Raw genomic sequence first — 24,488 nt, forward strand, 5'->3', positions numbered from 1 at the left:
TTAAAGTCGTGTGGCGAATGGGAATGAGAGGTGAGGATTTGTTGCGATGTTCCTTGCTGGGGGATGATGTCATTTTATATTGTGTGGAGTCGGTCGATATTAACTGTGATCTCATCTTGCCAAATCGGCTGAAGCTTTGTTTCTTTAGGAATCCTATGGGAAGCTGGATTGCAGATTGTGTGTCTACTGTACACGCAATTATGATCGGTAAGAGGGAATAGTCAATCAAAGACTGGCCTTTCCCCGAGTTTCATATGGCATCAACAACACCAACAGTCCAGCAACTATGAAGAGCGCTCCGCTGACATAAACCGGAGCAGAGGTTTGGAGATCGGCAAACATGGCTATAATAGGCGCCATGATGCCAAAGATTCGATTTGCAGATGCCGTCAAGGCATTGCCCGTGCCTCGATCCTTGGTCAGAAAGATTTCAGGGGTATATGCGTAGAGCACCGCATAGAGCAAACTGCTCAAGAAGTTGAACGCACAGTTCCAACCGAGGAGAGCATTAGACGTAGTCGCTGTCGTCGATCCCAGGAGGAATGCCCCCGTCAACACCGTTGAAGTGCTCAGGGCTCCCTTCCGGCCGAATCTGGGTAACTCCACTAGGAGTCCACCGAGCAGGCAACCGGGGATGCCCATCACAGCGATGATCAGCGAGTTACGATAGGTGATGTACGTTGAGCCATCTCCAAACTCCGCGCCACGCGATTGTTGGATGTATGGGAGGAACGCGTTGTACAGCGGATACCCAAGGCCAATGAAAGCCCAGACCAGGATGATGAGGGTAGTCGACCACGCCCGCTTGGGGGTGTCGAACAACGCGCGGATATGATCAAATCGGACCTTTTCCAGGCGTTGACGGACGATATTTCCCGCTGAGATGTCTTGCGACTCGCCCTGGTCGAACTCATCCAGCTGTCCCTGGGTCAAATCGGTCGACTTCCCATTCCTCCTCGCAACCTCGTTCACAACTTGCACTGCTTCTGCGTTCCGCCCTTTACCCATGAGATATTTGGGCGACTCGTAAAGAGTAAAGAAAGCAAATCGAGTCACAAACATGATCATGGCTAGTCCACCCATTGCAATGAGAAAGTATCTCCATCCCATGTTATCAGCCTTGGTACACCCATCGCCAGAATCACAGGTCCTGTATCCGAGCAACGGCCACGCGATCAGATTGGCCAGTACCTGAGCAAACGCCCAGTCGATAGACAGGACCGTCAACAGGTACTGATGCGAGCCAGGCAAAAATTCGAGGAAAATAGCCGAATCAACCGGCAAATTCCCACCAACTCCCACAGACCATAGTGCCACAAAGGCACACGCGGCGCCAAAGTTCGGTGATCCAGCGGCGATCAGACCAAATACTGCTGTAATGCCGATCGTCAGATTAAATGCCCACCGCCGACCGAAGATGTCACACCCGAACCCCCAGAATACCGCACCAATCAGCAATCCTATGTTCTGTGATAGGGTAAGCAGAGGTGCTTTGGAAGGGTGGAACTCGTAGGATATCGGTGGGAGAATGAGAGATGTGACGATAGGCCATAGATTATCACTCGCCCACCCGAACCCAATGACCACGAACAGTTGCCACTGATAGCGGCCCATGCCAATACTTTGGATTGCACGGTTCAGCACTTCCGCTTTGCCAATGTAGCTTGTTTTCTGGCTCTGGCTCTGGCTCTGGGCTGGTGTGTCGGTCACGGTTGGCTCAGGGCCGGGATGTTTGAGCGAGTTTGACATGTTGACGTTGGAGTAAACAAAGATGGCTCCTGAAAGTTGGGATCATGTTGGGGTTATCAAGTGCAGTTGGAAATCTTGAATACGATGAGTTGCACTAAAAAGTTGAGGTTTCATTGGGCGTGACTGGCGTGATTGCCCTGCAGTGTTGTGTCAGTCATGTCCCCCACATCACGTGGAGGGTTGGGGAATTGCAAGGGATATACTGTGAATGCAGATCAGTAGGGATTGAACAGATATGGATATTCTGATGCGGCAAATATACTATGTGTTGGCTGGATATCTGTTCTATATACACAATGGACTCGGTTGAGGTTGTTACACCCGTGGGCCATGACCATGACCATGACCACCGTTCTCTTTGTGAACCAAAGGACAAGTACCCTTGACCTTGACAAGAGTAGTAGGGGCAGAGTAGGCCGACTCAGGAGCAGTAGGAATGGCAATAGGGGCAGGTGTGGTAGCAATGGGAGTAGAGGAGGCAGTACCGACAGTCTCGACATCAGCAAGAGAAGTCTCGGTAGCAGTAGCAGAGGCAGACGAGACAGGGCTGGAAAGAACGGCAATGGAGGAAGCAGTGTCGATAGCCTCGAAGCTGGATGAAGCCACAGCAGGAACAGACGAGACAGGGCTAGACAGAACAGCAATAGAAGAGGCAGTACCCATAGCCTCGACACCACCAAGAGAGGTCTCGGTAGCAGCAGCAAAGGTAGAAAAGACAGTGCTAGAAGCAAGAGCAACAGAGGAAGCAGTACCGATAACCTCGACGCCACCAAGCGAAGTCTCGATAGCAGCAGCAGAAGTAGACGAGGCAGTGCTAGAAACAACAGCAATAGAAGAAGAAGCACTTATAGCCTCGACACCAACATTAGTGCTGGATGGAGTTGCAACAACGGTAGACGAGACAGAGCTAGAAGCAACGGCAACCGAGGAAGCAGCAGCGGGAACCTTGACATTAGTAGCGACAGAGTCGGCACCAGCAAGAGCACTATAGGGAGTAGCGCCAGGGTAGAACGAGGTAGGGATAGTAGGAATGGGAATAGAGGAAGCAGTACCAAAAGCCTCAGTGAGATCCGAGGCCATGGTAGCAGCGGAGTAGCCAGTGGGAGCAGAGCTCTCGGTGACCGTGGTGGTATACGAGACGTAGTCCTCGCTGTCCTTGATGCAGCTACCGGAGCCGTAGGCGCTCTCACAGGTATTGGCCTGGTACGAGCCGGTCTCGGTCCACATGGCAAAGTCCTCGATGGTCACGTCCTTGCAGGGCGCTTTGGCGGCACACTTGACCTTGACGGGGCCGCGCTCGGCGCCGTTGGACTCGGTTCCCTTCCAATTCCTGACGGTCACGTTGGTCAGTTGAACACCGTCGCCGGCGACTGTGCTCATGCTGCTCCAGGCTCCGTCAATATCGAGGGAGTAAGCGTTGCCGTGACCTGGCTTTGTTAGTCTCATCGGGAGTTGGGTGTTATGGGGACGAGGTCGTCTTACCGATGAAGTTCTCAAGAAGGAGGTTGTCGACGTTGCCGCTGCCTCCGTTGCTCTTGATCATGTACATCTGGTTAGAGGACCAGGTGTAGATGTTGCGGTAGGTGATGTCGGTGATGTTAACGTCGGTGCCGAGAGAGCCCATGGCACAACCACCACTCCAGTTGCAGTAGACGTTCTCGACCAAGATGTTCTGAGCGGGAGACTAATACATCGTTAGTACACCTCTCCATGGTATGCCAGGAGCTGTCGACAAAAGAGAACATACCTTGACAGTCACACACTCATCCTTGTTGGTAACCTCGACCTATTTCAATCAGCATAAACCCTAATCCAGAGATACCCATCAACAGTCACGCACATCATGAATCCACAGATTGGTAGACCAGACATCAATACCATCAAGTCCACCCAGATTACCACCGCGAATAGCCATATTGTAGACCTCACCGTTCACACAAGTATCAAGAGAGAAGTGGAAAGCAGGAGCATCAACCAGAGCAAGATCGTGAACGGAAAAGTCGGTCACATCATACAATCTCAAGATGCGAGGGCCACCAGCCGATCCGGACGTGTGGAACTCATATCCCAAGCCCTGGATAGCACCCTTGGAGGTCGAACTGAACAACTCAAAGTCGGTGCTGTGCTTGATCATGATCATGTTTCCTTCATCGGTACCGGTCCGATAGATGATACCGTCCAGCTGGATGGCACTGTTCTGACCACTGGAAAGCGTGACCCACGTCGAGAAGCCGTAGTCTCCAGGAGGGACATATACTACACCACCGTCCCGGCACGCAACCCAGGCGGAGCTAAGAGCCGGTCCGATATCGTGTGTCTTGTCTGCAACGGCGCCGTAGTCGAGGACATTGCAGGTCTTAGTGGCGGACTTGGTTGCGACGGATGTTGTTGGGCCGACGGAGCCGCTCAAGTACGCGTTTGTGAGCAATGGCGCCAGGCCGATTGCGAGAAAAGAGCGAAGAAACATTATGAAGAATTGACCAATACAGAAATAAAAGAATGACTGAAACGAAAGAATGGCTAGTAAAGAAGCAAAAGAATGAAAGGCTTGAAAAACTCGAAGTCTGACCGGATGAGATTGACTATATATGCTTAAACAGCCCCTGAAGGCCCTGAATTCTTTATCTCAAACATCGTTAGGGCTGCAGGTGGTCATCTCCTAATCGTGTCCGGGCCAGTCGACTCGAGTCATGTGGGGGATCCAAGACGATTATAGTAGGCGGCACGGAGCAAACAACGAACTGCTTCACATAACCCGTGAGGTCCACATGGGGAGAGGGATGGTCAGGGGTGCACGACAAGAAATTACAGAGAGGGGAGGTTGAAAGGGCCTGTTGTGTTGAGCGATCTCCGGGAAAGGACACTAAGAGCCGTTCTCAAACGTTGTCTAGCCCTATCACAGTTAGCGTGTTTCATCGATAGTTCGTCAACTTGCTCTCGGCTCGAGGCCTTGTCGGCTAAATGTACTCGCGTAACGTCAGGGGCAAAGTGTTTCACGCTGATTCTCATCGATTGATTAAGAGTTTGATATGTGGATAATAGGGCTACGGCTGGCGGTGCCTGCTCCTCGGCGCAAACCTTCGTTGGACTTCTGCACTGAGTTTGGAACCTTAAAGACTTATTTGTGTATGGGTCTTCATTGAGCACATGGTCTATTCCATAGTGGATTCGCGAGCCGATGGATCAATAGACGGTTGTGGCACTCCACAACCCCTGCGACTGAGGCTCGGAAAAGGGCTTAAGAACGGTAGGTCGTCTTTTTCAAATGGATTATTAATATTCGCAGTAAACAGCAACTTACCCGCTTGTGATCGTAGCTCTTGGGGATTTTAGAGTAACAGTATTTCGGATTTTCTTGCCAAGATCTTAGCCTTTACAGTATATTGTCAATATCAAGTGAGAAAGTGAATTTGCGGCCATTGGACTGGCTGAAATATTTTGGTATTTGATATTGGCTGTAAAATGGTTTAGATGACACAACCAGTAAGTGATATAACGTTATATCGAAGAAGGGAACCTGAAGGGTACAGTGTCGGTAAGCCTTGTATATCATCCATGGGTCGTGTCAGTCATTCGATACACCGCTGTTTCATACAGTAAGCAACTTCACCCCGACAAGGTATATGTTGAAGAGGGTACTCTGAAAAATAGACCGTAATACCAATGGCAGGAATACATATCAACGAGAGAGGGATATTACCCTACTATACGAATATCTTAGACAAGAGCCCAAGCTACGAGAAATAATCAAAGTTCAAAGTGTCTGAATTGTCCAACAGCGATGCAAGCAAACTAGCTTCGGAGCAAACATAGCCAATCCCCAGCCCGCAACAAGAGTCACCACATAACGTAATTATCCAGAGAAACTCCGACTTTCAAGCCAAGGCCCAGTCCACATTCAAGACAGAGAGCCATTCACAAGCGACCACATCGGGTCCAATCCCTCCACTCCCACATTAATATCTTCATGCTGGCTAAATATCTACATTTAGAGCATGAGACGCTCGACCTGGAGCTTGATCTCGCGGATGGAGGCAGCGAGCTCACTGGCGTCGTTGGTGGTGATGGAGACGGCGATGACGGGGCGGGAAACACCGGTGGCACGGCCGAGAGCCATCTTGCTGGGGACGTAGACGTAGGGAACGTTCTTGTCCTCGCACAGCAGGGGGAGGTGGAGAATGATGGGGAGGGGAGTGGTGTCGGCGGCGAGGACGACGAGCTCGGAGGTACCGCGGTTCAGGGTCTTGGTGGTCTCGTTGGCACCCTTCTTGATCTGGCGGTAGTGACCGGCTTGCTGGACGAGGTCCAGGAGGCTCTGGGAGAGAGTCTCGTCGGCGATGGGCCAGGCTGGGTGGTGTTAGTCGGTGTGCGTCACGAAGGACTGGGGAGGGATCTTACCGGCGGTGGAGTCTTCGGCCATTGTTGCGGTTGATAGATAATTCAGAACACCAGATCTTGAAAAGAAATGGCTCACTCAGAGGATCACGGCCTTGTTGTACAAAGGAGGTAGTGGGTTGGTTGAGGTGGATGTTCAAAATTGAAGATGGGAAATTTTTCTGGGATGGAAATGGCGGAGTATGCTCACCGCCTGCTGATTTGGGCAATCACTAAAGATTTCTGCTCGGTCACGTGCTATTTCTGATTGGTCATTGATTTTGATGTGGATGCCTGATACATGAGGCATGAATATCAATCAGCACCCTTTAAGTAATATTTCCACTGAGATTACCATGACTTTTGAAGAAAATAAGTTGCTAACTGATAAATGCGCCTCTCTACACAACCAGATAATATGGCGATATTCAGCTTAAACGAGAAATCGTAGGAGGATGACGATAAATAACCTGCGGCCACAAGAAACTCGCAAGCAACGAATGCAATCGAGGATAAAGCTTGTGAGCCGAAACCCTCGTCCATCCGACTTCCGATCCAATTCCATTATCCGGCTCATCCTGTACATCAAACCATTGCATATCAAGCACATTCACATAAGCCATAGTCCGGAGATAATCACCTATCTTCCATGCATCCGGAGACGGGGCTTCCAGGACAGAGTCTAGGGCCTCTTTATCCACGACAACGGGGTATCCCTGTCGGACATAGGCGGGACAATATTCCCCGTACAGGGATTTCATGAGATCCCGATGTTGGCTAAGGAGACGGGAACAGAATCAGCACTTTGTCTTCCTCTGCATTCTTCGGTCAACGTCAAACAGTAAGGGATTGTGATCTGTACCGCCAGACTTCCTCGTATGAACAATTATCTAGTGAGGGGTGTGATTGGATATTCCATTCAAGTTGGCCCAAAAGAATTTGTCCATCGCCATTCTTGTTCTCAAATTCGGGATCGAGTAGATTCATTTCTGCATATGCTTTCATCCGCTCAAGGAAGCTCTCCCAACGTGCATCATCGTCGTAGTAGCATGTACGGTAGAAGAAGAAGCCCCATGTATTTTGGTCGACGTCCGCCATATCTTTGCGGACGCGGGTGGCATCTGTCTTGAGAGTGGCCATTCTTCACCAGAGGCGAAATTATAGACCAAGAAAGAGAGAGAGGTCAAAAGGGCGAAGTAGTGTCCATATATCGAACGTCCGTGTTAGAAAACTGCGATTTAAGGAACTAAACCGAAACAGGCAAAACTAACCAGATACAGTAATTCATGGGCCCGCCGCTTACAGTTGACAAGATATTATGAGAATGCGGAATAAATGCATCGAAAACTTTTGTTCGTTGATATGTAATGTATGTGTGAGTATTGAAAACCTCAACCTATGTATGTACTCCGTAGTATGTATGCTCATAATGACATATGCGTTGACACGCTAAAATCGCAAGAAATGACAAATATTTACTCGCCTCTGGCGGCGCTGACAGTGGCACTGGCAAGTCTGGATCGAGCGCGCAGCGCGGGACCGTACTTGTACAGGATGAAGGGAATCAAAGTCAACAAGGTGGCAATGAGAGCCAAGAGCAAACCAGCGTACTGGCTGCCGAGGTTGTGGAAGAACTGCGAGGCGAACAGAGGTGACACAGCGCCGAGGGTGTTACGCATGAAACCCTGACCGGCGATGGCGGAGGAGGAGTGCTCGCCGTAGCAGTCGGAGGTATAACTGTAGCAGGACTCGAAGATGAAGAAGATGCCGACGGCGATGAGGACGAGACCGATGTTGGGGCCGATCCAGGGCAATTCCTTGTACTGGGTGAAGCTGTAGATGAAGAGACCGACGGGCAGCCAGACGGCTCCGCAGAGGGCACCGTACAGACGAGACTCGGGGTCGACGACACGGTTGGGGTCGGCGGTCAAGGCCTTGTACTTGCGGATCTGGAGGAAGTTCAGAGCGAAGCCGATGGTGGTTCCGATGCAGAGGGAGATGTATGGAAGACCGGAGACACCCTCACTCCAGCCACGCTTCTCCTGGAAGGTGATGGGGATCACGGAAAGGAAGAGGAAGGCGAGGAACCAGGCGAAACTAATCCAGAGACCAAAGGCAAAGACCACGGGCTCGGTGAACAGCATCTTAACGGCCTTGACGGATGAGTTGTGGAGCATCTGCTTGATACCAGGGGCCTCCAGGTCATTGTGCGTAACGAAGCGCTCATCACCGGTGGACTTGCGGAGAGCCTTTGCACGCTTGGCAAGGGCCACACCTCCACGGGTCTCGATGAGGAAGATGGCAATGATGATCACGAGGGGAATGTTGGCCAGACCCTGGATACCCTCAACCCAGCGCCAGCCCAAAGCCTGGTCAATGAAACCGGCGTAGATGGGGGCGGCAACGGTACCGAAGATGGCAACGAAAGAGAATGAGGCCATGGGGATGGCACGGTGCTCGGGGGTATACATATCACCGAAGGTACCACCAACCAGGATAGTACCAACGCAACCGAAGAGACCGAGCAGAGAACGGCAAACAAGGATAGTGGCAATGTTCTTGCCCAGGGAGAGACCGATGAACATGAGAGCAAAGCAGACGTAAGCACCCACGTAGACGACTCGTCGACCAGCAAGTTCACAGAATGGAGCCAGGAACAGGGGAGCCAGGGCACAGGTGAAGTTGAAGCAGAACAATCCCAGCTGGCCAATCTCTGTCGAGGTTCCCAGGTCCTCTACCATGCGTGAGATTCCTGAACTGTAAGCTGTGGTGGCGAGACCGATGAACAATGTCATCAGACAAAGTAGAGCACTAATGAAAGCCTTGTACGCTCCACTCCAGTTGAACGGGTTCTGCTTGTCTCCCTCGACGAACTCGAGGATGATAAATTGCTGTCCATTGTGTTCGGTAGGTTTTGTCGCGGTGAGAGGCAGGTCGATGTCAACCTCTTGCAATAGGCTGTCATATTGTTGTGATTGCTCCTCGGAGAGCTCATCCCGATATTTTCCTCCGACAATGAGACCCTTTTTGGAATGTTCCGGGCGAGTGACTGCTTCGGCAGTCTGAACATCCTCATCATGATCAGCCGACACAGGCTGGGGATTCTTTGATGCCTTCATGATTATAGGTGTATATAGGCGAGGAGGAAGAGAAGGAGTTGAAGAGAACTGGTCTGAAAAAAAAATCAGAGCGAAGAGCCCAGCATATAAATTGGGGGCATTAGGCTGTACGTCATGCTCCAGACTCCGGAATTGATGAGAACTGGGGCTGCGGGATTATACGGAGAGCGGAGGAAAATTCAAGGAATGGCCTTCCAGAAAGTCAAGAAAGAATCATTCGATCAATCATGTTACCAAGTGACCAGTAAGTGGGTACGAACCATTCTACATGAAAACTCTGTACCTGGTCCCTGAATCACATCTCGATCGGATGTGCTTCACTTACAGTATTACCTCCAACGAGCACCATCCTTGAACTTCCAGTTCCCGTGCTCCCCCTTCTTTCTCCATACTGGAGGTTGAACATCTGGGGTGTGGCTTCATGTCTCCTCAACATCCTAACACCAAACAGGCAATGTGGGCCAACAGATTCTCCGACCTACTGTAATAATAATAGCGCCACGCTGTAACCAACCGACCATGTCTCGGACGATAACCAGAGAGGTCAAGATTTGCGAGTATACTCCCGACAATGAACCGAAGATCCTCCCGAGCCGAGTGGGTCTGGAGGATCCACTTGCTGAAATTTACGTCGGTATGCCGCATGCCGAATGCCGTGAGAATTGCGATGAATAAAGCAGACACATGTATAACGATGCATGAAAAGAAATACGTAGATAAATAGAACGACATTCGAGACATTCAGGAATACGCAGAGGTCGAAATCGCCAAATAAAGTTTGCCTGGAAACTCTCGGGAAGTTCCCGATTCCCAAGAAAAGAAGCCGGTGAGGCCGAGTCCAGCAGAAACCCCGAGAATTTACCCCGAAGTTGATCCCGAGGCTTTGATTGGCTGATACTGGATAACTCCACTATAGATTTGCACAACAATTTCCAATAACATCAGGTGCTTAACTGTTGATGTTCCTGTACTCTGTACTCTGCCCCCAACGCTCGTATGCATCCCACGCCCTAGACGTTTGGGGCCCCGAGGATTGAATCCACTCGGGGTTCTCCTCCACTCTTAAGTCACCTCCGTACGAAATGTGCCGTGGGGGATAGTAGATGCCGGGTGAGGCACAAGACCAAAAGGGTGAGGTTGCATAAAGGGCATAGCGTGTATGTACAGTAGTGATTGGGCTTGCAGGACTGGTCGACCGAGTCATGCTACGGATCTCGCCTGACAGCGTTCGGGCCTCGTCCGAAGCCGTGGTTCCAATCTTCCACGGTGAAGCTCTGCGTTTGCTTTCCGGCTTGACCCGTGCTTGTATCAGGCGGCTATACCGGCTCTTCGTTTTCCCCTTTGGTGGTTTTAATGCATCCACTTGGCTGAGAAGGGAGAGTCTGCACGTCGCACTGAATGTCGGTGTTGGTCGAATGTCATCGCCGACTATACCTGGGCGTTGTACAGTATGGCTGGTTTCTTGACAAGATGTATATCTGTATATAAATATTGAGGTTCAAACTTTGTTAACGCTGCAACTGTATCTGTCTATCAAAATAAACACTCAATTCCTTCGCTCTTTCAGCCTAACCTTTGCCACAAGACTCTCATTGACAGGTGTTGGAACCCCAACTTCCAGACCCCGTTTCACCCAATACCCATTAATGAACTTAATTTCTGTTTCGCGCCCCGCCCGAAGGTCCCACACCATTGAACACGTAGTATGGAACGTTTTCTCGATGATCGCATTGACGGTTGCTTCTAGCTTGTCGACTGCAAACCGCTGCTTGAGGTCTGAAACGTGTTGCAGCTCTGGTAGTGCGCATACCACATTCGAGATCTCCGTCAAGATCGCGAGTCTCGTTTCGGGGATTGAGAAAAGGAAGCCGTTCTCGGCGTCATTCAAGGCACACAATGGGTTGCAGAATGCGTTGACGGCTAGCTTTTCCAGCTGGATTTGGAGAATTTCGGTGTGGGTGTATGAGGTGGCATTTAGACGCGGTGAGAGGGGGAGATTGGCGAGGAGGTAACTTGAGGCGTTTTCGAATGTTTGGGTTGGGTCTTCTGTCGATCTGGGGATCGGGCCGAGTGACGTCGCTGCGTGCCCGGTGTGTGTGACATGGAAGGACTTGTGTAGTGTGACGCCATGAGAGATGACTCCGACTATATAGTTCGGGCGATCGATCGGATTGGGGAAGAGTTGCGTGTTGACTTCGTCGATCGTGCCACTGCCATTTTGAAGGAATAGGATGTTGGAATTGGGGGTAAGGCGATGTTGCAAGGGTCGTAGAGCAGAGACTGTCTGTGTAGTCTTTACGGCTACTATGAGGTTTTCAATCACACTATTCTGCGCGGAATCACCACTGCCCTCCGCGTCTGAGCCTTGGTACCAGTTTCCGTTACGGAAGACTTCAAACTCATATCCTGTATGTCCGATCCTATCTCCTTCTCTTGTCTCTAGAAGGATTTGATTTCCGTTTTGGCGGTAGGCGTCGAAGAGGGATTGGCGGTGGCAAAGAAGGGTCACGGAAGGAGGTCTAGGACATTCAAGTAGAGAGTGTGCCGCGAATGTCCCAATACTTCCGAGTCCGAGCACATGGACCCTTGGTCTCTCGGCTTGGGCAGGAGTATGCATGCTGCGGCGTAATAAAATCGCTCGGTAAGGAGCCATGCGCAGAAGACTATACATCTGAGGCGTTTCACCGAATTTCAATCACAGTCTGTCTCTTTATACATACTCAACAGCATTGTGATTATCATCAAGAGATTCGATCCTATTCTCACGCCCTACGCCCTGGACCCACTTTTCCCACGATGCGGTAAACTGGATGTGCGCGGACTATCAACTTCGGAGTTGACGCCGATGATGTATAATCGAAGTTCAAACATCAAATTTGTTCATCTCTTACCGCGGAACACAGAATTTGGTTGAAGTTCACCCCTGGCTCCTGGCTGTGAAAATCCAAGGACCCACATCCACGCCCTAGGGAAATAACCTTAATATTCATCGCCACTTCACTTTTCGCCACAAGATCTCCAGGCACGAATAAGAAGGAAATTTGATTGATTGAATATAATTTCATTTTTCTGTAATTCCGGAAGCAGAGAGTTCCACTTCCTTTTCAAGAACCGGTACATCTTCGGGCTGGCAATGCAATCTGCGGAATGCCGAAAGCCACTGACCATTGTCCGCCACAGTCTGGTTCCAATTATCCTCACAATCGTACAATAATCGTCGCGATTCTTGCTGGAACATATCATCTGTTGGAATGATACCCTGCTTCATCTGTTCTTGGGCGTAGCGGCTGAGATGCATTGTAAGGATCTCGGTAAAGGAGCTTAATTCCGACTGAGAGGAGAAATTCTCCGGTAAAGATTGAACGGGCTGGGAATTGTCCACCCGATGTTCCATTCCTGCGTTGGATGAAATTTGGAAGAAGTGGTCGCGAGAACCGGAGCCTGTCGCAGAGAATGGGACGATGCTCCGCGACTCGGATCCAATTAGATAGGGTGGCAACGCATTCGTGATTTGTACAGCGATATGAGGTGGAAAGTCGTGCTCACCATGCCAGTCTACCATACTTCGTCCTTCTTTGTAGTGAGCTGCAATGTGATCTGCGCGCTCGTTCCAGCTGTTCATTTTCTGGTCGCAGATTCCACAGCGAGACGTGAAGTCCGGTGTTTCTAGTTTCCAATCATCGACCATGGGCATGACATCCAGTTCGTGCACCAGCCGAAGGTGTTGAACAAGATGATCCTTGCGGCGAAAAACTCGAGGCTCGGTTGAGTCTCCGTGGCAGGCTTGGTGATGATGTTGCTTGAGGTGATCGGTGTCTGGCTCCAAGACATGGCAATAGGCACAGTGCCGACGCCTGGTAGTCATGGAGAAGGCTGCCCCTCCGTAAGGGGCGCATACCCACGCTTCCAGATTTAGATGCAGTGATTTTTCGTGTCGTGTCCAATCGTATTTGCTTTTGAAGCGATCGCAGCAGAACGTGCAACAGAAGCTCCGGTTCTGATCCGTTCCTAGTTTGGCTGAGCGTGATTTTTTAACTCGGCCTCGGAATTTTCGGGATCGAGAGGCAGATGAATTGAGGGAAGAGCCAGAGGTACCGGAATTCTCGGAGTGTATCGAATTTTGTGATGACTTGCTACGACTGCTTTCGCCGCTATTGGAGGATGCGACCTGGCGATATCCTCGGAAAGCATCAGCAGGCTGCCGAATGTCGCCTACGTTAGAGCGTGATAGAGCTCTAGATTTCTGGTTTGGTGTTGTTTGGAGGGCATTCATAATTGCCGATAGATCTGCCGGTTCATCCTCCGGAGGGGAATCTTGCCATCGCTGCATCGGATCACGATCAATGGGTGTGCTAGGACTAGGCGATATATAAACCGGTGTCGAAGGATTGCCCGATCTTCTGGTTGAGTAGCGACTCCGATTCCTCGGCAAACCTCTCGGGGATTGAATACTATGCCTTGTGCGGTCACGAATTGCCTCCAATCCCGGGCTAGCACCTCTGGATTGCTCAGCACTCGAAAGACTTGGGTAGCTGTCTACTTGTTCGTCCAAATTCCAGAAGCCACTCGGATCCAGGGGGCTATCAAACACCCCCAACTGTGGGGCTGCCATGAATCTCAGATCTTCTGGCAGGGGGTCGTCTGGTTGGGCGCTATATTCTTGAGTTGTAGATGAGTCAGGCAGGCTGTTGCTTGAGGCGTTGAGATCCAACATGGACGGTGAAATTCCCAGACTTGGAATCGGTGACTGCAGAGCGTTGTCATGATGATCTAAATCAATCCCTTCAAACCAATTCCATTCAGAATCCATGTTCACTTCACTCTTTCAGCAGGCGCAATGTGAAGTGGATTGACGATACCCACATTCAATTCCCGGCAAGGCGTATGGATCATCCGAAGGTTCATCTGGACGTTCAAACATATTCCAGGGGACCTATAAAATACTTGCAGTTAGTGAAATTAAGTCAGAGGGAAGGAGTGAATTAGTAACTTATCGGTCTTCTCGCCGATTACGTAACGACTCACAGCGCCAAGCTCAGTGACAGCAAGAGTCAAGAAAGTTGGGACGTGAACCAAAAAGGCTCTCCCACCACATTGCTCCAAAACTATTCTTTCCTAGCCTGATTGAGAGGTCAAATTTCTGTAATGCCGCATACTTTTTACAATCACCAAGTCAAAAAAAAATGAGTTAGTAAAGCATCTATTCCGTACTGTTACGGTACTTTATCCACTTCTACGTCATTACAGTTGAGAAATATATAACATTCTGACATACCGAAAATCACCTTAAAAATTGATTCTTAGAGGAATTATGTTATAATAGACGAATGTATTGCATACAGAACTTGAACAATCTTGGGTAGTAGCCGGCAGATACCCCATAAAGAAGGCAGAGAGACCTATCTTCCTGTCATAGGATATTTCGAGGAGCTAAATTCATGTGGCAGAGGATAAGATCGTAGCGCTGAAAAGACAGTTTCGGATTATAGGAGAACAGCCGGCTATTCAACCACTTCTCTATCTCGTCAGGATTTACGAATACTAGATCTTCAGTGTTGGGAAAGAGGAGCCCCTGGTAAAACCCTCCACATAGAGAGCTAGGAGTGTGCAGTGTTGTAAAATAGTCAAGCATGCCCGCAACCTTTTCGACGGCGCCTATTTCCTCCAATCGACCAATGACCTTTCCCTTTATAAACTCATAAGTTATGAAGGAGTCGAACAACATCCGGGGTAACTCCACAGGTGGGTCCAACTGAAACAGCCCATGAACTGAGGATCAAGATATCCAATGGAACATATGTCCTGAAAATCTCACACGTAGATCCTGGCGCGTGTTTTTCAACTGGTGGAGTCTTGGCGGTAAAGATGAATGCATACCACAGTTTCTCGAGTATCATCTCCCGGAAGAGGACTATTCCGATCGACCCTTGGCGCGCGCCGAGGAGCAGCTGAGACAGGCTTATATCCCAACCTTGTAACGATTGTTCTAACATGACTCAAATTCAGCTTGAGAGCTAACTCTACTTTGAGGGTTTTCATCTCACGCCCATTTCGAACTTTCTAGACGTGTTTAATGCATTCTCGTCTTCATTTCACTTCTAGCAAAATCAGACAAACTTGTCAATACCAATATCAAATTCGCGGCATTTTCTTCACGGCTGCTCCTATGTCTCACCTCCCCAAGGATTATACTTTCGCGCATCACCTTTATGAGACCATCGAAGAAGTGGAAAAACTGGAACGCTTTTTCCGTTGCCTGAATCGTCTAGGCACTGCCTCATATTGATCCTATCATGAATCTCCTTTCACTTATCCTGTTCCTTATAATATCACTGGTTTGGTTACCCTAAGTTACTGTCGGTTCTATTTGTTCAAGCTACCTCGGGATGTGGATCCACGAACTTTTTCTGGGGTCCGGTCAACGGATTATCAGGAAAAACTTTTGGAGATTATATTGGAATCGGTGTCATTTACGTAGTTTCATTCTCTGAAGCTATGAAGATCTTACGGCTTGTGTTAGTATTGAAGGTGAAATGTCCAGGAGCTTTGCTGAACGAATCACGAGCTTTGTCTAAACTTAAACCGAAAGGTGAATTCCACATGGTTCATGATTCAAGTGACAACAGATATCGGCAAATCGTAAGTTCGCATAACGCCATCTTTCATCAGTCCAATGAGAAGCTGAACACATCAGACAATGGCTTGACTACGTCAGCTGAATTACCACAAGCAGTAGGCCGAGGTTGCTATACCACGTTGCTCATTTCGTGTTTAATCCGCAATATCCAATAGTAGCTTTAATAGCCCTCCTGCTACAGTATGCCAGGTGAAATATGGCTTTAAGTAACAACCCAATATCAAGGTCTGGCTTGCTCAAAGTTTCAGGGTTGGATCTATGGAGATGACATCATCGCCGGGTATTCGGATATCAGCCCATTTCCCCACACGATATTCAAGGAAGTCAAGGACTTCCAGGCGTCAATTCGAAGCTCTAGAGGCTATTTTAAGAAGACTCGTCATTGTGATGCAATACTATTGCCGAATCGTGAACAGCCTTAACATATAAAAGATCGTCGCCAAGCCGATTATCACAGTCAAGCTTTTATCTTAATTCTTTCCCCGGATTTGAGTAAACCCCTAAAACCCCTCGTCACCATGCATCAAGATGGCTATTCCCACCACCTCCACAAGTATGAACCCCATCCCTGCACAAACCACCGCCCTCTAACAACCCTAGAACGGGCAATTGGATGCCAGCCGACTACAAAGTCCACAAAGAATGGCTAGGCGGAATAATCCACCAAGTCGACCAAACCCAAACACCGCTGCACCCAGTCCTACAAGAATTCCAACATCTCATCGAAACAAACACAAAAGTCTACATGCTCCTGACCTCCATGTTCAAAGAAGTCCCCCGCCGCAACCGCTACGGCCACGACCCAACCGGCAACCCCGAGATCCGCGACTATCCCCATTTCCTACAAGTCCTCAACCACCTACTCACCACCGCCCCCTCATGGACCGACAAATCCCACCGCGTCGGTCTAGTCGGCCTCCCCATCAACGCCGTCCTCGACTGGCCAATGGGCACTCCGAGCGGCTACGCCGCCTTCCTAGACCCAGACATCAACAAGATCATCAAGAAGATCCTCAATGTCTGGGGCGAGTACTTGCGCTCGCCTGCCTCCGCCGACGTCCTCAACTCCTCTTCTAACGGCTGGTTCGGCGAAACCGGTCGTCGGGATCTAACCGCCGTGGCGAAGATCGGCCCCTCCGCCGCGTCAAATCTCCAATTCCATGATATGTTCGAGTGTGACCCCGCCGCTCCAAACCACGGCTTTGGGTCCTGGGATGCGTTTTTCACCCGCCTCTTTAGGGACGGTATGCGTCCTGTTGCGGACCCGGAGGATGGAAAGGTTATTGCCAATGCGTGTGAGTCGAAGCCGTTCAGGACGGCGCGTCATGTCCGCGCCCGTGACCAGTTCTGGATTAAGAGTCAGCCGTATTCGGTTCTGGATATGCTGGGTCATGATGAGCGCGCGGGGCAGTTTGTCGGGGGGACTGTTTATCAGGCGTTCCTGTCGGCGCTGAGTTATCACCGTTGGCATGCGCCTGTTGCTGGCACGGTGGTCGGCGCGTATGTCGTGGATGGGACGTATTATTCTGAGCCGTTGTTTGAGGGGGTTGGGAATCCCGAGGTTGCTGTTAAGGAGATTGATATGGCTGGGCAGGTTACCTCGCAGGGATATATTACTTCGACTGCTACGCGTGCTTTGATCTTTATTGAGGCTGATGAACCGGCTATTGGGCTTATGGCGTTTATTGGGGTTGGGATGGCTGAGGTGTCGACTTGTGATATCACGGTTAAGGAGGGTGATCGGGTGAATAAGGGTGATGAGATTGGTATGTTCCACTTTGGTGGTTCAACTCATTGTCTCTTGTTCCGGAAGGGTGTGAATATCTCTGGGTTCCCTGAACCAGGGATGGAGGACAATATGCCTGTTCGAAGCAAGCTGGCTGTTGTTTCTTGAAAGCGTATTGCATGGAGAGACGTAGATTCACACTGAACATTTACATTTACATTTACAATTACAAGTGACGTGAAATAAGATGGTTCAACTTTCAAGCATTTATAAGCCTCAATTTGATAACAAGAATCTCTCAAAACAAGCAAATAATCAATGCGCAGCCAAAACATTAGACATAGCAACCTCATCTTGTTCACGATCAGATGAGTGCTGATAACGACCCCGAACCCGACGACGACCATATCCATATCCGTATTCCCCAGTAACCTCAGATCGAGCCGCCAACCGCTTTGCAACCTCATTCGCCTCGAACAGGCTCACCAATCTTCTCTTGGAGGGACTTTGGCGAGCGCGACCCTGGCAGACCCGAAGCATGATGTTCACATCATTATCTGGAGCACAAACACCCTCGACAAAGTAAATAGGGTCCCGAGCAACCATATTCATGCGGTGAACTGGTGGGTTTCTGTTCCTGTGTGGACTTGACGGTGGAGCCGAGGTCTGTTTGTTCACCCATGCGTCGACAGCCATTTCAAGTGCAGTCGTTCCAGTTGCGTTCTCGCGGTATAGAAGGTCAGGGCGACGATCCAGGATCTGCTCCAAGGCTCTGTGTTGTCCTCCCTTGACTGCATCGTGGGCGACAGTGTTACCCGCTCCATCGAAGAGCTCCAGGTGTCTTTGGTTGGATGACTGCGCAAGATCTAGGATCAGGTTTGTCATGGAAACGAGCGTTTTGCCCCCCTCGCTCCGGTCGAAGGTATCCTGTGGGCGGGGAGAGTGCTCCAGCCAGCGCGCGAAAGGTGTCTGCGAGCTGTCGCCTGCTCTTTCTACTAGCATTGTAGGGATGAGGCGCTGATCGAGAAGACTGATAAGTCTGCCACATCGCTCGGAGTTCTTGCAATTGCGACCCTCGGCAGAGTGGAGAATCAGGTGTAGAAGATTGTTTGCTCCTGAATCTCGAGTCGCTTGGTTGGCTCCTGCGGCTATGAGAATGCGGGAAAACCGAACTCGATGGAGGGACATAGCCAAGGCGAGAGGTGTGAGTCCACCACTAGATCGCACCTCAATGCATTCAGGGTGGTGGTCAACGAGGTACTGCAAAAGACGCTCGGTGTCATCAGACGGCCGAGACATCACTGCGCAGTGAATTGCAAGATTGTCTGAGAACGAGTCAGTAATTATTTCCATCTCTTGGTCAGTGAACTTACTTCTCGTCTGCAACCAGCTCAACAAAGTCGCTTCGACTCCAAGCTGAGACTGTGCCAGCCTCTTGACGTGCTCATTCTCTGGAATCGAATTCAAGTACTCAAGATAGTACCGTGCTGGGCCAGTGCCAAGGAAGAACTCTGTACTTGCAAGATTGCCTTGGAGGGCTGCGATCAGAAGAGGTGGACGCTGATCTGGGTGTCCGATTTCTCCGCCTCGCCCAGCATCAGCCCAGTCGGCACGCTTGGTGCCACGAATAGACAAGCCGGGATAATATTGATGCTCTTTGCGAGCTTCAACCCCGCAGTCTTGACTCAACTTAGCAAGTGGAAGCCCAGCCCCAGTGCTCTGAATGAGCTTGGAAAGGCAGTCGATGCGACCCAGACCGATGGCGAGTTGGAACTCGTCAGACGAAACTGAGTATACGAGCTTTCCACGAGGGTTGTTCTGAGCGATATCCTTTCCAATTTCCAATAGGTAATCCAAAAGGGGAAGGTCATTCTTATAGATCGCATATTTGACGAAGCTGTTGATTTTAGCACCTTCCTGGGATCCCCAATAAGCCCCGCTGTCTGGCACAATTCTGCAAAGATGCTTTGGCGGGAGAGCGTCGAGGAACAGAAAAGCGTCAAAGTTCTTCGTGAAGGCTTGGAAAGGAGTGACATCACTTTCAACTTGACTGGCATCTTCGCCAACGTTGTCATGAGTGAATGTGTCATCAACTTCATCACCAACGATGTTTAAGCGGTCGTCATCCTCATCCTCGTCCATATCAGAGCTCTCGTCATCGACTGCCATCTCAAATCGCTTCTGCTTGCTTCCACGGGGCTCTTGCACCTTCAGCTGTGCGCGCAGGATTTGAAGAATTGCCTTGGCGGTCTCCAAGTGGCCACGCATGATGGCAATGGAGAGACACGACATGCCCCTTGAATCACAGACAGCAATCTCAAGAGGAGGCTGATCCTGAGTTGCTCCCCACATACCCAGTGTCAGCGTTCTGATGGTGGCAATATCGCCATTCCAGGCAGCTTCAAATCTATTCGATGAATGTCAGCGAGATGAACTACTTTCAATAGAGATAATGACTTACAGTTGCAAAAAGCCTTGCCGACAAGGATCGGTAATGCCGACCATGTTGAAGTTGAATCGAACTCGGAAGAAATTCTTCCTGGGCTCCTTCTTCTCCTCAGGCTGCATCTGAGGAACATACATCTGCCGGGGTTGATCCACAGGGTGAATTTCTTCGTATGTCTTCGCTCCTCTTGCCAACAGCGCGACTTCCAAATCTTTATATTGCTGATGCAGCTCCGCAATGGCTTGTCTCTTCTGAGCAGTTCCTGGTGGATCAGCGGGCAAAATCTGGGCTTTCTTGAATCGCTCCTCAGTGTCATGGGCCTTCTTCCGGCAGCTGCGTAGCTGAACATTCGCAATGAACCTCTGGTAGCTACCGGGAACGAAATCCGCCAAGTATGACTGGTCATCCTTGACAAATATCATAGCATTGGGGTCCCGTGTTGGCGGTCTGTAGCTAGGATCGGCCATGTACCCGGAAAGGGTCTTCAGAACTCCCCGTGTAAGATCAAGAACTGTCTGGCCTGTGTTTTGGTGTCGTTGCTTCCGCTCAGTATTGGCATTGACTCCACGATGGAGCAGATCAACGGCAAGCAAAGGAAGGTCGTTTTCAACGGCTTGCAAAATTGGCTGGTCGACACCGCACTTGAAATCGTCTTCGACATCTCCGTAAATTTGGGATGTTGACCGTTGGGCTTTCAGGGCTTTAACAAAGTCGGCGATTTTGATCTCTGGCTTGGCACCCGCGTCCAGTAGGTTGCTTGCCACTGATGCATTCTTGGCGGCGAGAGACACCATCAAAGGTGAGGTGAATTCAGGCGACCAGTGCGCACCATTGGAAGCCAGATGATTGATCGCCCGCTTCACTGCTGGTTCATCGTGTTGTAGATAAACCTGAAGTAGTTCACTCTCACTTGAATGGGCAAGGTAATACAGAGGAGTCTTTTGTGCCAGATCGGCCTGGGCCGGCGAAGCTCCAAGTTCCAAAAGAGTCTTTGACATCTCTCTCGCTTTCTCCGATGGAAGGGAGAGAGCGAGAACCAAGGTTAAGATTGCTGCCTCCGGACGTTTGCTGTAGTCGTTCAAGATCTTGATTGGCATCAAAACATCGGCTCCAAAAGAGGTGACTAGCTCTTTCACGGCATCAACGTGTCCATGAAGAATGGCAAGATGCAATGGGGAGGTGCGACTGTCCCAAGCAACCACATTGATATCGTAGACATCTGGCTCAAGCTCATTGTCCTCGAGGGTGTCGTATGTAGTCATTTCGGTGTCCTTGTCTTCCTTCTCAACTTTCACGTACGACTCAGATGTGAGCGACATATCATCCTTTGTCTCGCCGCCGTCAATACTCATAGCATCGTCGTTGCTGATTTCCTTCTTGCTATTCTTCTTCTCAGCATCCTTCTTGTTCTCTTCTTCCTCTTCGTTCTGGTTGCTCTTCGCGAGCAAGATACGAATGATCTCAGCGTCTCCTCGGGCAGCGGCGAGATGCAATGCAGTCTTTCCGTCCGCCATGCGCGGGATCATCCGAGCACCACGGTCAACAAGACACTGAACAACCTCAGAAGTGGACGACATGCATGCCAATTGCAGTGGTGTTCGCCCGGTGTAATCCCGACGATCTGGGTTAGTGCCGTCCTCCGCAAGGAAAGCCTTCACAGTTTCAAGATCGTTAGCCACAATAGCTTGGCAAAGTCTTTCGGTTCGGCCGACGTAAGCCATTTCTGTAACAGGTTGTCAGTGGCTGACTTCCACACATACAAGGGTGTAATATTCATACCGGTCCAGTCAGTCTCGGTGATCGGGTTAAAGCTGCCAATCTCCTGACGACCAGGGTCATCCTTGATGAAAGTCACATCACCAGAGATGTACATTTTGCTTTCCTCGTCGGCGACTTTCTTTTCTTCGTCGGTGACTGGCTGAGGACAGAACCCACAACAATCATGAATTACGTGCTCAGCCTCACCAAAGAAAGCAGGGTGACGATGAAGATAAACTTCACGATCCTTGGGCTGATTCCATTGAGCGTTTAAGAGCAAGTCCTTCGTGTAAAGAAGCTTTTCAATCTTTTTCGCATTGAAGTTCTTGCCGTACGGAATGGTCTATTATGGAGTCAGCAGAGCAAGATAAAATGTCACAGAAAGGCTTCTCACAAAAGTGTGGTAATCAGACACTTGGTCCTGCTCTTGCCAGTCGGGGACCTCATCCTCCCAGGCATCTTTGATATTTCCTCTCAATTCTTTACCTTGACGACGACGCATGTAGACGTTCAAAGCTGGGCGACCGCGCTCCTGGCGTCTCTTTTGGAGATAATTATCTCTGTCTTGTGATCCAGGAAGTTTCTCTAGAACTAGAAGTCGGGCGAGGCCTTCAGTTCTGGTGAAGCTGCGTTCAAAAATGGTCTTTTCGAAAGGTCAGCTACATAATCCACTAGATACGTATTCACACTCACCGGATCGATTTTCGATCTGTCAAGTTGAGGCCAGTAAACCTCAAATCCACGATGGGAATACTTGGAAAGTCGATTCTCATAAGACGGTGATCGCCGCGTCAAATCAATCTGATTGAATTGTGTCATGTACGCAGCAATTGCACGTGGAGATGCAAACACCTGTTTGCCGTTGTAGGCAGCGCAAGATACGTCAACATCGAATCCGGTCAGAATCTCAGCGATGGAACGATAGATTCGAAGAACAATTTGGACGTGTCGGTTGGGGTATTGTGAAGCAATTGTGATGGTGTTCTTTGTTCGGATAGTCGTGGTCTCATAGAGGATGGTGTTGCGGATCTTGTCTTCGATATGTTTGATCTTGTCCAGCGCCTGTTCCTCGGTCAAGCCATACAAGAAAAGATCCACATCGGACGCGGGCGCAAACTCTTCATGATAGTACTGACGCAGGCCTCGCTTGGAGTTGCGATATTTCTCTGGGACTGGCAAGAGGGAGGTTACGACAGCACTGCCTGCAGCAACCACATTTGACCAATCGATCTCACTGAGTGACCCTTCTGTGAAAAGAGCGAAGTTGTGTTGGAATTCATCCAAAGACGGCACGACTGCAGGTGAATCATTTGACCTTCTGATTTCATCACTCAATGGCAAGATATACTTCTCTCTTTCCTCTGCTGTCTCGGCTTCCAGGTTCCGTGCCCGAATACGGATGTCTGTGGCCCGATTTTGATCGTATAGAGGCACAATGTTGACATGATTGTCTTGGATGGATGCATGGGATGGAGCTTGAGCAAATGTCTGACGCAGCACTGCATCATATTTGACATAAGGCTCAATCAAATCTTTCATGTGCTTTTCTGGGTTGGATTTCACGTAAGCCAAGAAGTCATTGTGCTTGGCCGGGAGGGAGGGCAACAAAAAGGCCATGATGAATATTATTGGGATTGAGGGTATCTGGAGTAAAGGGATTGAAGTTGAATAGTTCCCGGAAACACAGAAAGAAGTGAGGTTTAAATAGAAAGAAGTTGATATTCTGGCTTGTTTTAGTTCGACGCTTGGCATCAGGGGCCAGGCAGCCTTAGGCAACAGACCCACTACTGCGCATCCTCAGCCAATCACTTTCTGCGAGACACAACCGCCAAGCTTTACGGGATCGTGCACTTTTGACGCTCAGGGTTTTTCTAGGCAGAATTGCCATTGTGCCTACAGTCCGAGACACAGTATTTTGACGTTCAGAAGACCCACCTGCATTGATAACCAATCAAATCCATGTGATTCCACAAGTCATCATCCTTGCAGTCAACACGACAGGCTGTTGCCTTTTGCCTGCCATCAAATTTGCTAATATTGTGGACCAAATCTATTACTTGTTGAGTATAGGACTTAATCTAGATTTTCAATATGAGTTAAATGTCAATGTAAGACATTTGGGGGCTATCAAGCTCACCGATTTGGAACTACGTACAATAGCACGAAGATGGTTCAGAGATTCTGAATGCGAATCGATGTCACCAAACAAAATCCTTAGACACAGCCAATTTGGGTGTGTTCGTCGCTCACAAACAATTTTGGACTCAAGTCGACCTTCTCATGGGTGAACCTTGCAATTCGCCGCTGGTGACCTGTTCTTTCAAAGAATTACATCTGGTGAGTAATGAAATCTTATCTTAGATGTCCTTAACTGGGCTCCTGTTACTGTGTACCCTGTAATAGAGATGCTATCTAGTCAATGTTGGATTAGTTTCAGAGTCTAACCTCAGCCCCATATTGTGTATCCCATGCAAATTCGGGTATTGCTTGAATCTTGCTTGACACACGAATTCCAATCATCTTAGAAAAACGCCGACGGAGATGCTTATGTTATTTTTTAGCCCCAGCTATGCTTTCCACCCTCTTATTTCGACAGAATGACAACCTGGCTGGCAGACAAAGATTGTTGAAAATACAGACTCGAGCTCTCTGAATCTTCGTTACTGTCACAAGCCCAGC

General features: G+C 49.6%; 9 protein-coding genes across 9 annotated transcripts; 1 reads left to right on the plus strand and 8 right to left on the minus strand.

Annotated features, from left to right (window-relative positions):
- Window positions 1–225: 225 nt before the first annotated feature.
- N7511_007368 (uncharacterized protein) lies at window positions 226–1,749 on the minus strand (the record flags this gene model as incomplete). Its single annotated transcript, XM_057129745.1, has 1 exon — window positions 226–1,749. One exon carries the CDS (start codon window positions 1,747–1,749, stop codon window positions 226–228), a length of 1,524 nt encoding a protein of 507 aa, XP_056982813.1.
- Window positions 1,750–2,064: 315 nt separating this feature from the next.
- rhgB (putative extracellular rhamnogalacturonase) lies at window positions 2,065–4,216 on the minus strand (the record flags this gene model as incomplete). Its single annotated transcript, XM_057129746.1, has 4 exons — window positions 2,065–3,176; window positions 3,232–3,433; window positions 3,497–3,535; window positions 3,590–4,216. The coding sequence occupies 4 exons, from the start codon at window positions 4,214–4,216 to the stop codon at window positions 2,065–2,067; spliced, it is 1,980 nt and encodes a 659-aa protein (XP_056982814.1).
- A 1,521-nt stretch (window positions 4,217–5,737) lies between these two features.
- N7511_007370 (uncharacterized protein) lies at window positions 5,738–6,169 on the minus strand (the record flags this gene model as incomplete). Its single annotated transcript, XM_057129747.1, has 2 exons — window positions 5,738–6,096; window positions 6,148–6,169. 2 exons carry the CDS (start codon window positions 6,167–6,169, stop codon window positions 5,738–5,740), a joined length of 381 nt encoding a protein of 126 aa, XP_056982815.1.
- A 382-nt stretch (window positions 6,170–6,551) lies between these two features.
- Window positions 6,552–7,263, minus strand: N7511_007371 (uncharacterized protein; the record flags this gene model as incomplete). The annotated part of the gene is made up of 2 exons (XM_057129748.1): window positions 6,552–6,900; window positions 6,986–7,263. 2 exons carry the CDS (start codon window positions 7,261–7,263, stop codon window positions 6,552–6,554), a joined length of 627 nt encoding a protein of 208 aa, XP_056982816.1.
- A 335-nt stretch (window positions 7,264–7,598) lies between these two features.
- N7511_007372 (uncharacterized protein) lies at window positions 7,599–9,242 on the minus strand (the record flags this gene model as incomplete). The annotated part of the gene is made up of 1 exon (XM_057129749.1): window positions 7,599–9,242. One exon carries the CDS (start codon window positions 9,240–9,242, stop codon window positions 7,599–7,601), a length of 1,644 nt encoding a protein of 547 aa, XP_056982817.1.
- A 1,546-nt stretch (window positions 9,243–10,788) lies between these two features.
- N7511_007373 (ketopantoate reductase family protein) lies at window positions 10,789–11,859 on the minus strand (the record flags this gene model as incomplete). The annotated part of the gene is made up of 1 exon (XM_057129750.1): window positions 10,789–11,859. One exon carries the CDS (start codon window positions 11,857–11,859, stop codon window positions 10,789–10,791), a length of 1,071 nt encoding a protein of 356 aa, XP_056982818.1.
- A 444-nt stretch (window positions 11,860–12,303) lies between these two features.
- N7511_007374 (uncharacterized protein) lies at window positions 12,304–14,052 on the minus strand (the record flags this gene model as incomplete). The annotated part of the gene is made up of 1 exon (XM_057129751.1): window positions 12,304–14,052. One exon carries the CDS (start codon window positions 14,050–14,052, stop codon window positions 12,304–12,306), a length of 1,749 nt encoding a protein of 582 aa, XP_056982819.1.
- A 2,345-nt stretch (window positions 14,053–16,397) lies between these two features.
- On the plus strand, window positions 16,398–17,773 carry N7511_007375 (uncharacterized protein; the record flags this gene model as incomplete). The annotated part of the gene is made up of 2 exons (XM_057129752.1): window positions 16,398–16,432; window positions 16,480–17,773. 2 exons carry the CDS (start codon window positions 16,398–16,400, stop codon window positions 17,771–17,773), a joined length of 1,329 nt encoding a protein of 442 aa, XP_056982820.1.
- Window positions 17,774–17,920: 147 nt separating this feature from the next.
- On the minus strand, window positions 17,921–23,426 carry N7511_007376 (uncharacterized protein; the record flags this gene model as incomplete). Its single annotated transcript, XM_057129753.1, has 6 exons — window positions 17,921–18,930; window positions 18,979–20,012; window positions 20,067–21,774; window positions 21,831–22,152; window positions 22,204–22,452; window positions 22,503–23,426. 6 exons carry the CDS (start codon window positions 23,424–23,426, stop codon window positions 17,921–17,923), a joined length of 5,247 nt encoding a protein of 1,748 aa, XP_056982821.1.
- Between the last annotated feature and the right edge of the window lie 1,062 nt (window positions 23,427–24,488).

The sequence above is a fragment of the Penicillium nucicola genome (genome assembly GCF_028828085.1).
Source record: "Penicillium nucicola strain IBT 29836 chromosome Unknown utg000007l, whole genome shotgun sequence".
Classification (NCBI taxonomy): domain Eukaryota; kingdom Fungi; phylum Ascomycota; class Eurotiomycetes; order Eurotiales; family Aspergillaceae; genus Penicillium; species Penicillium nucicola.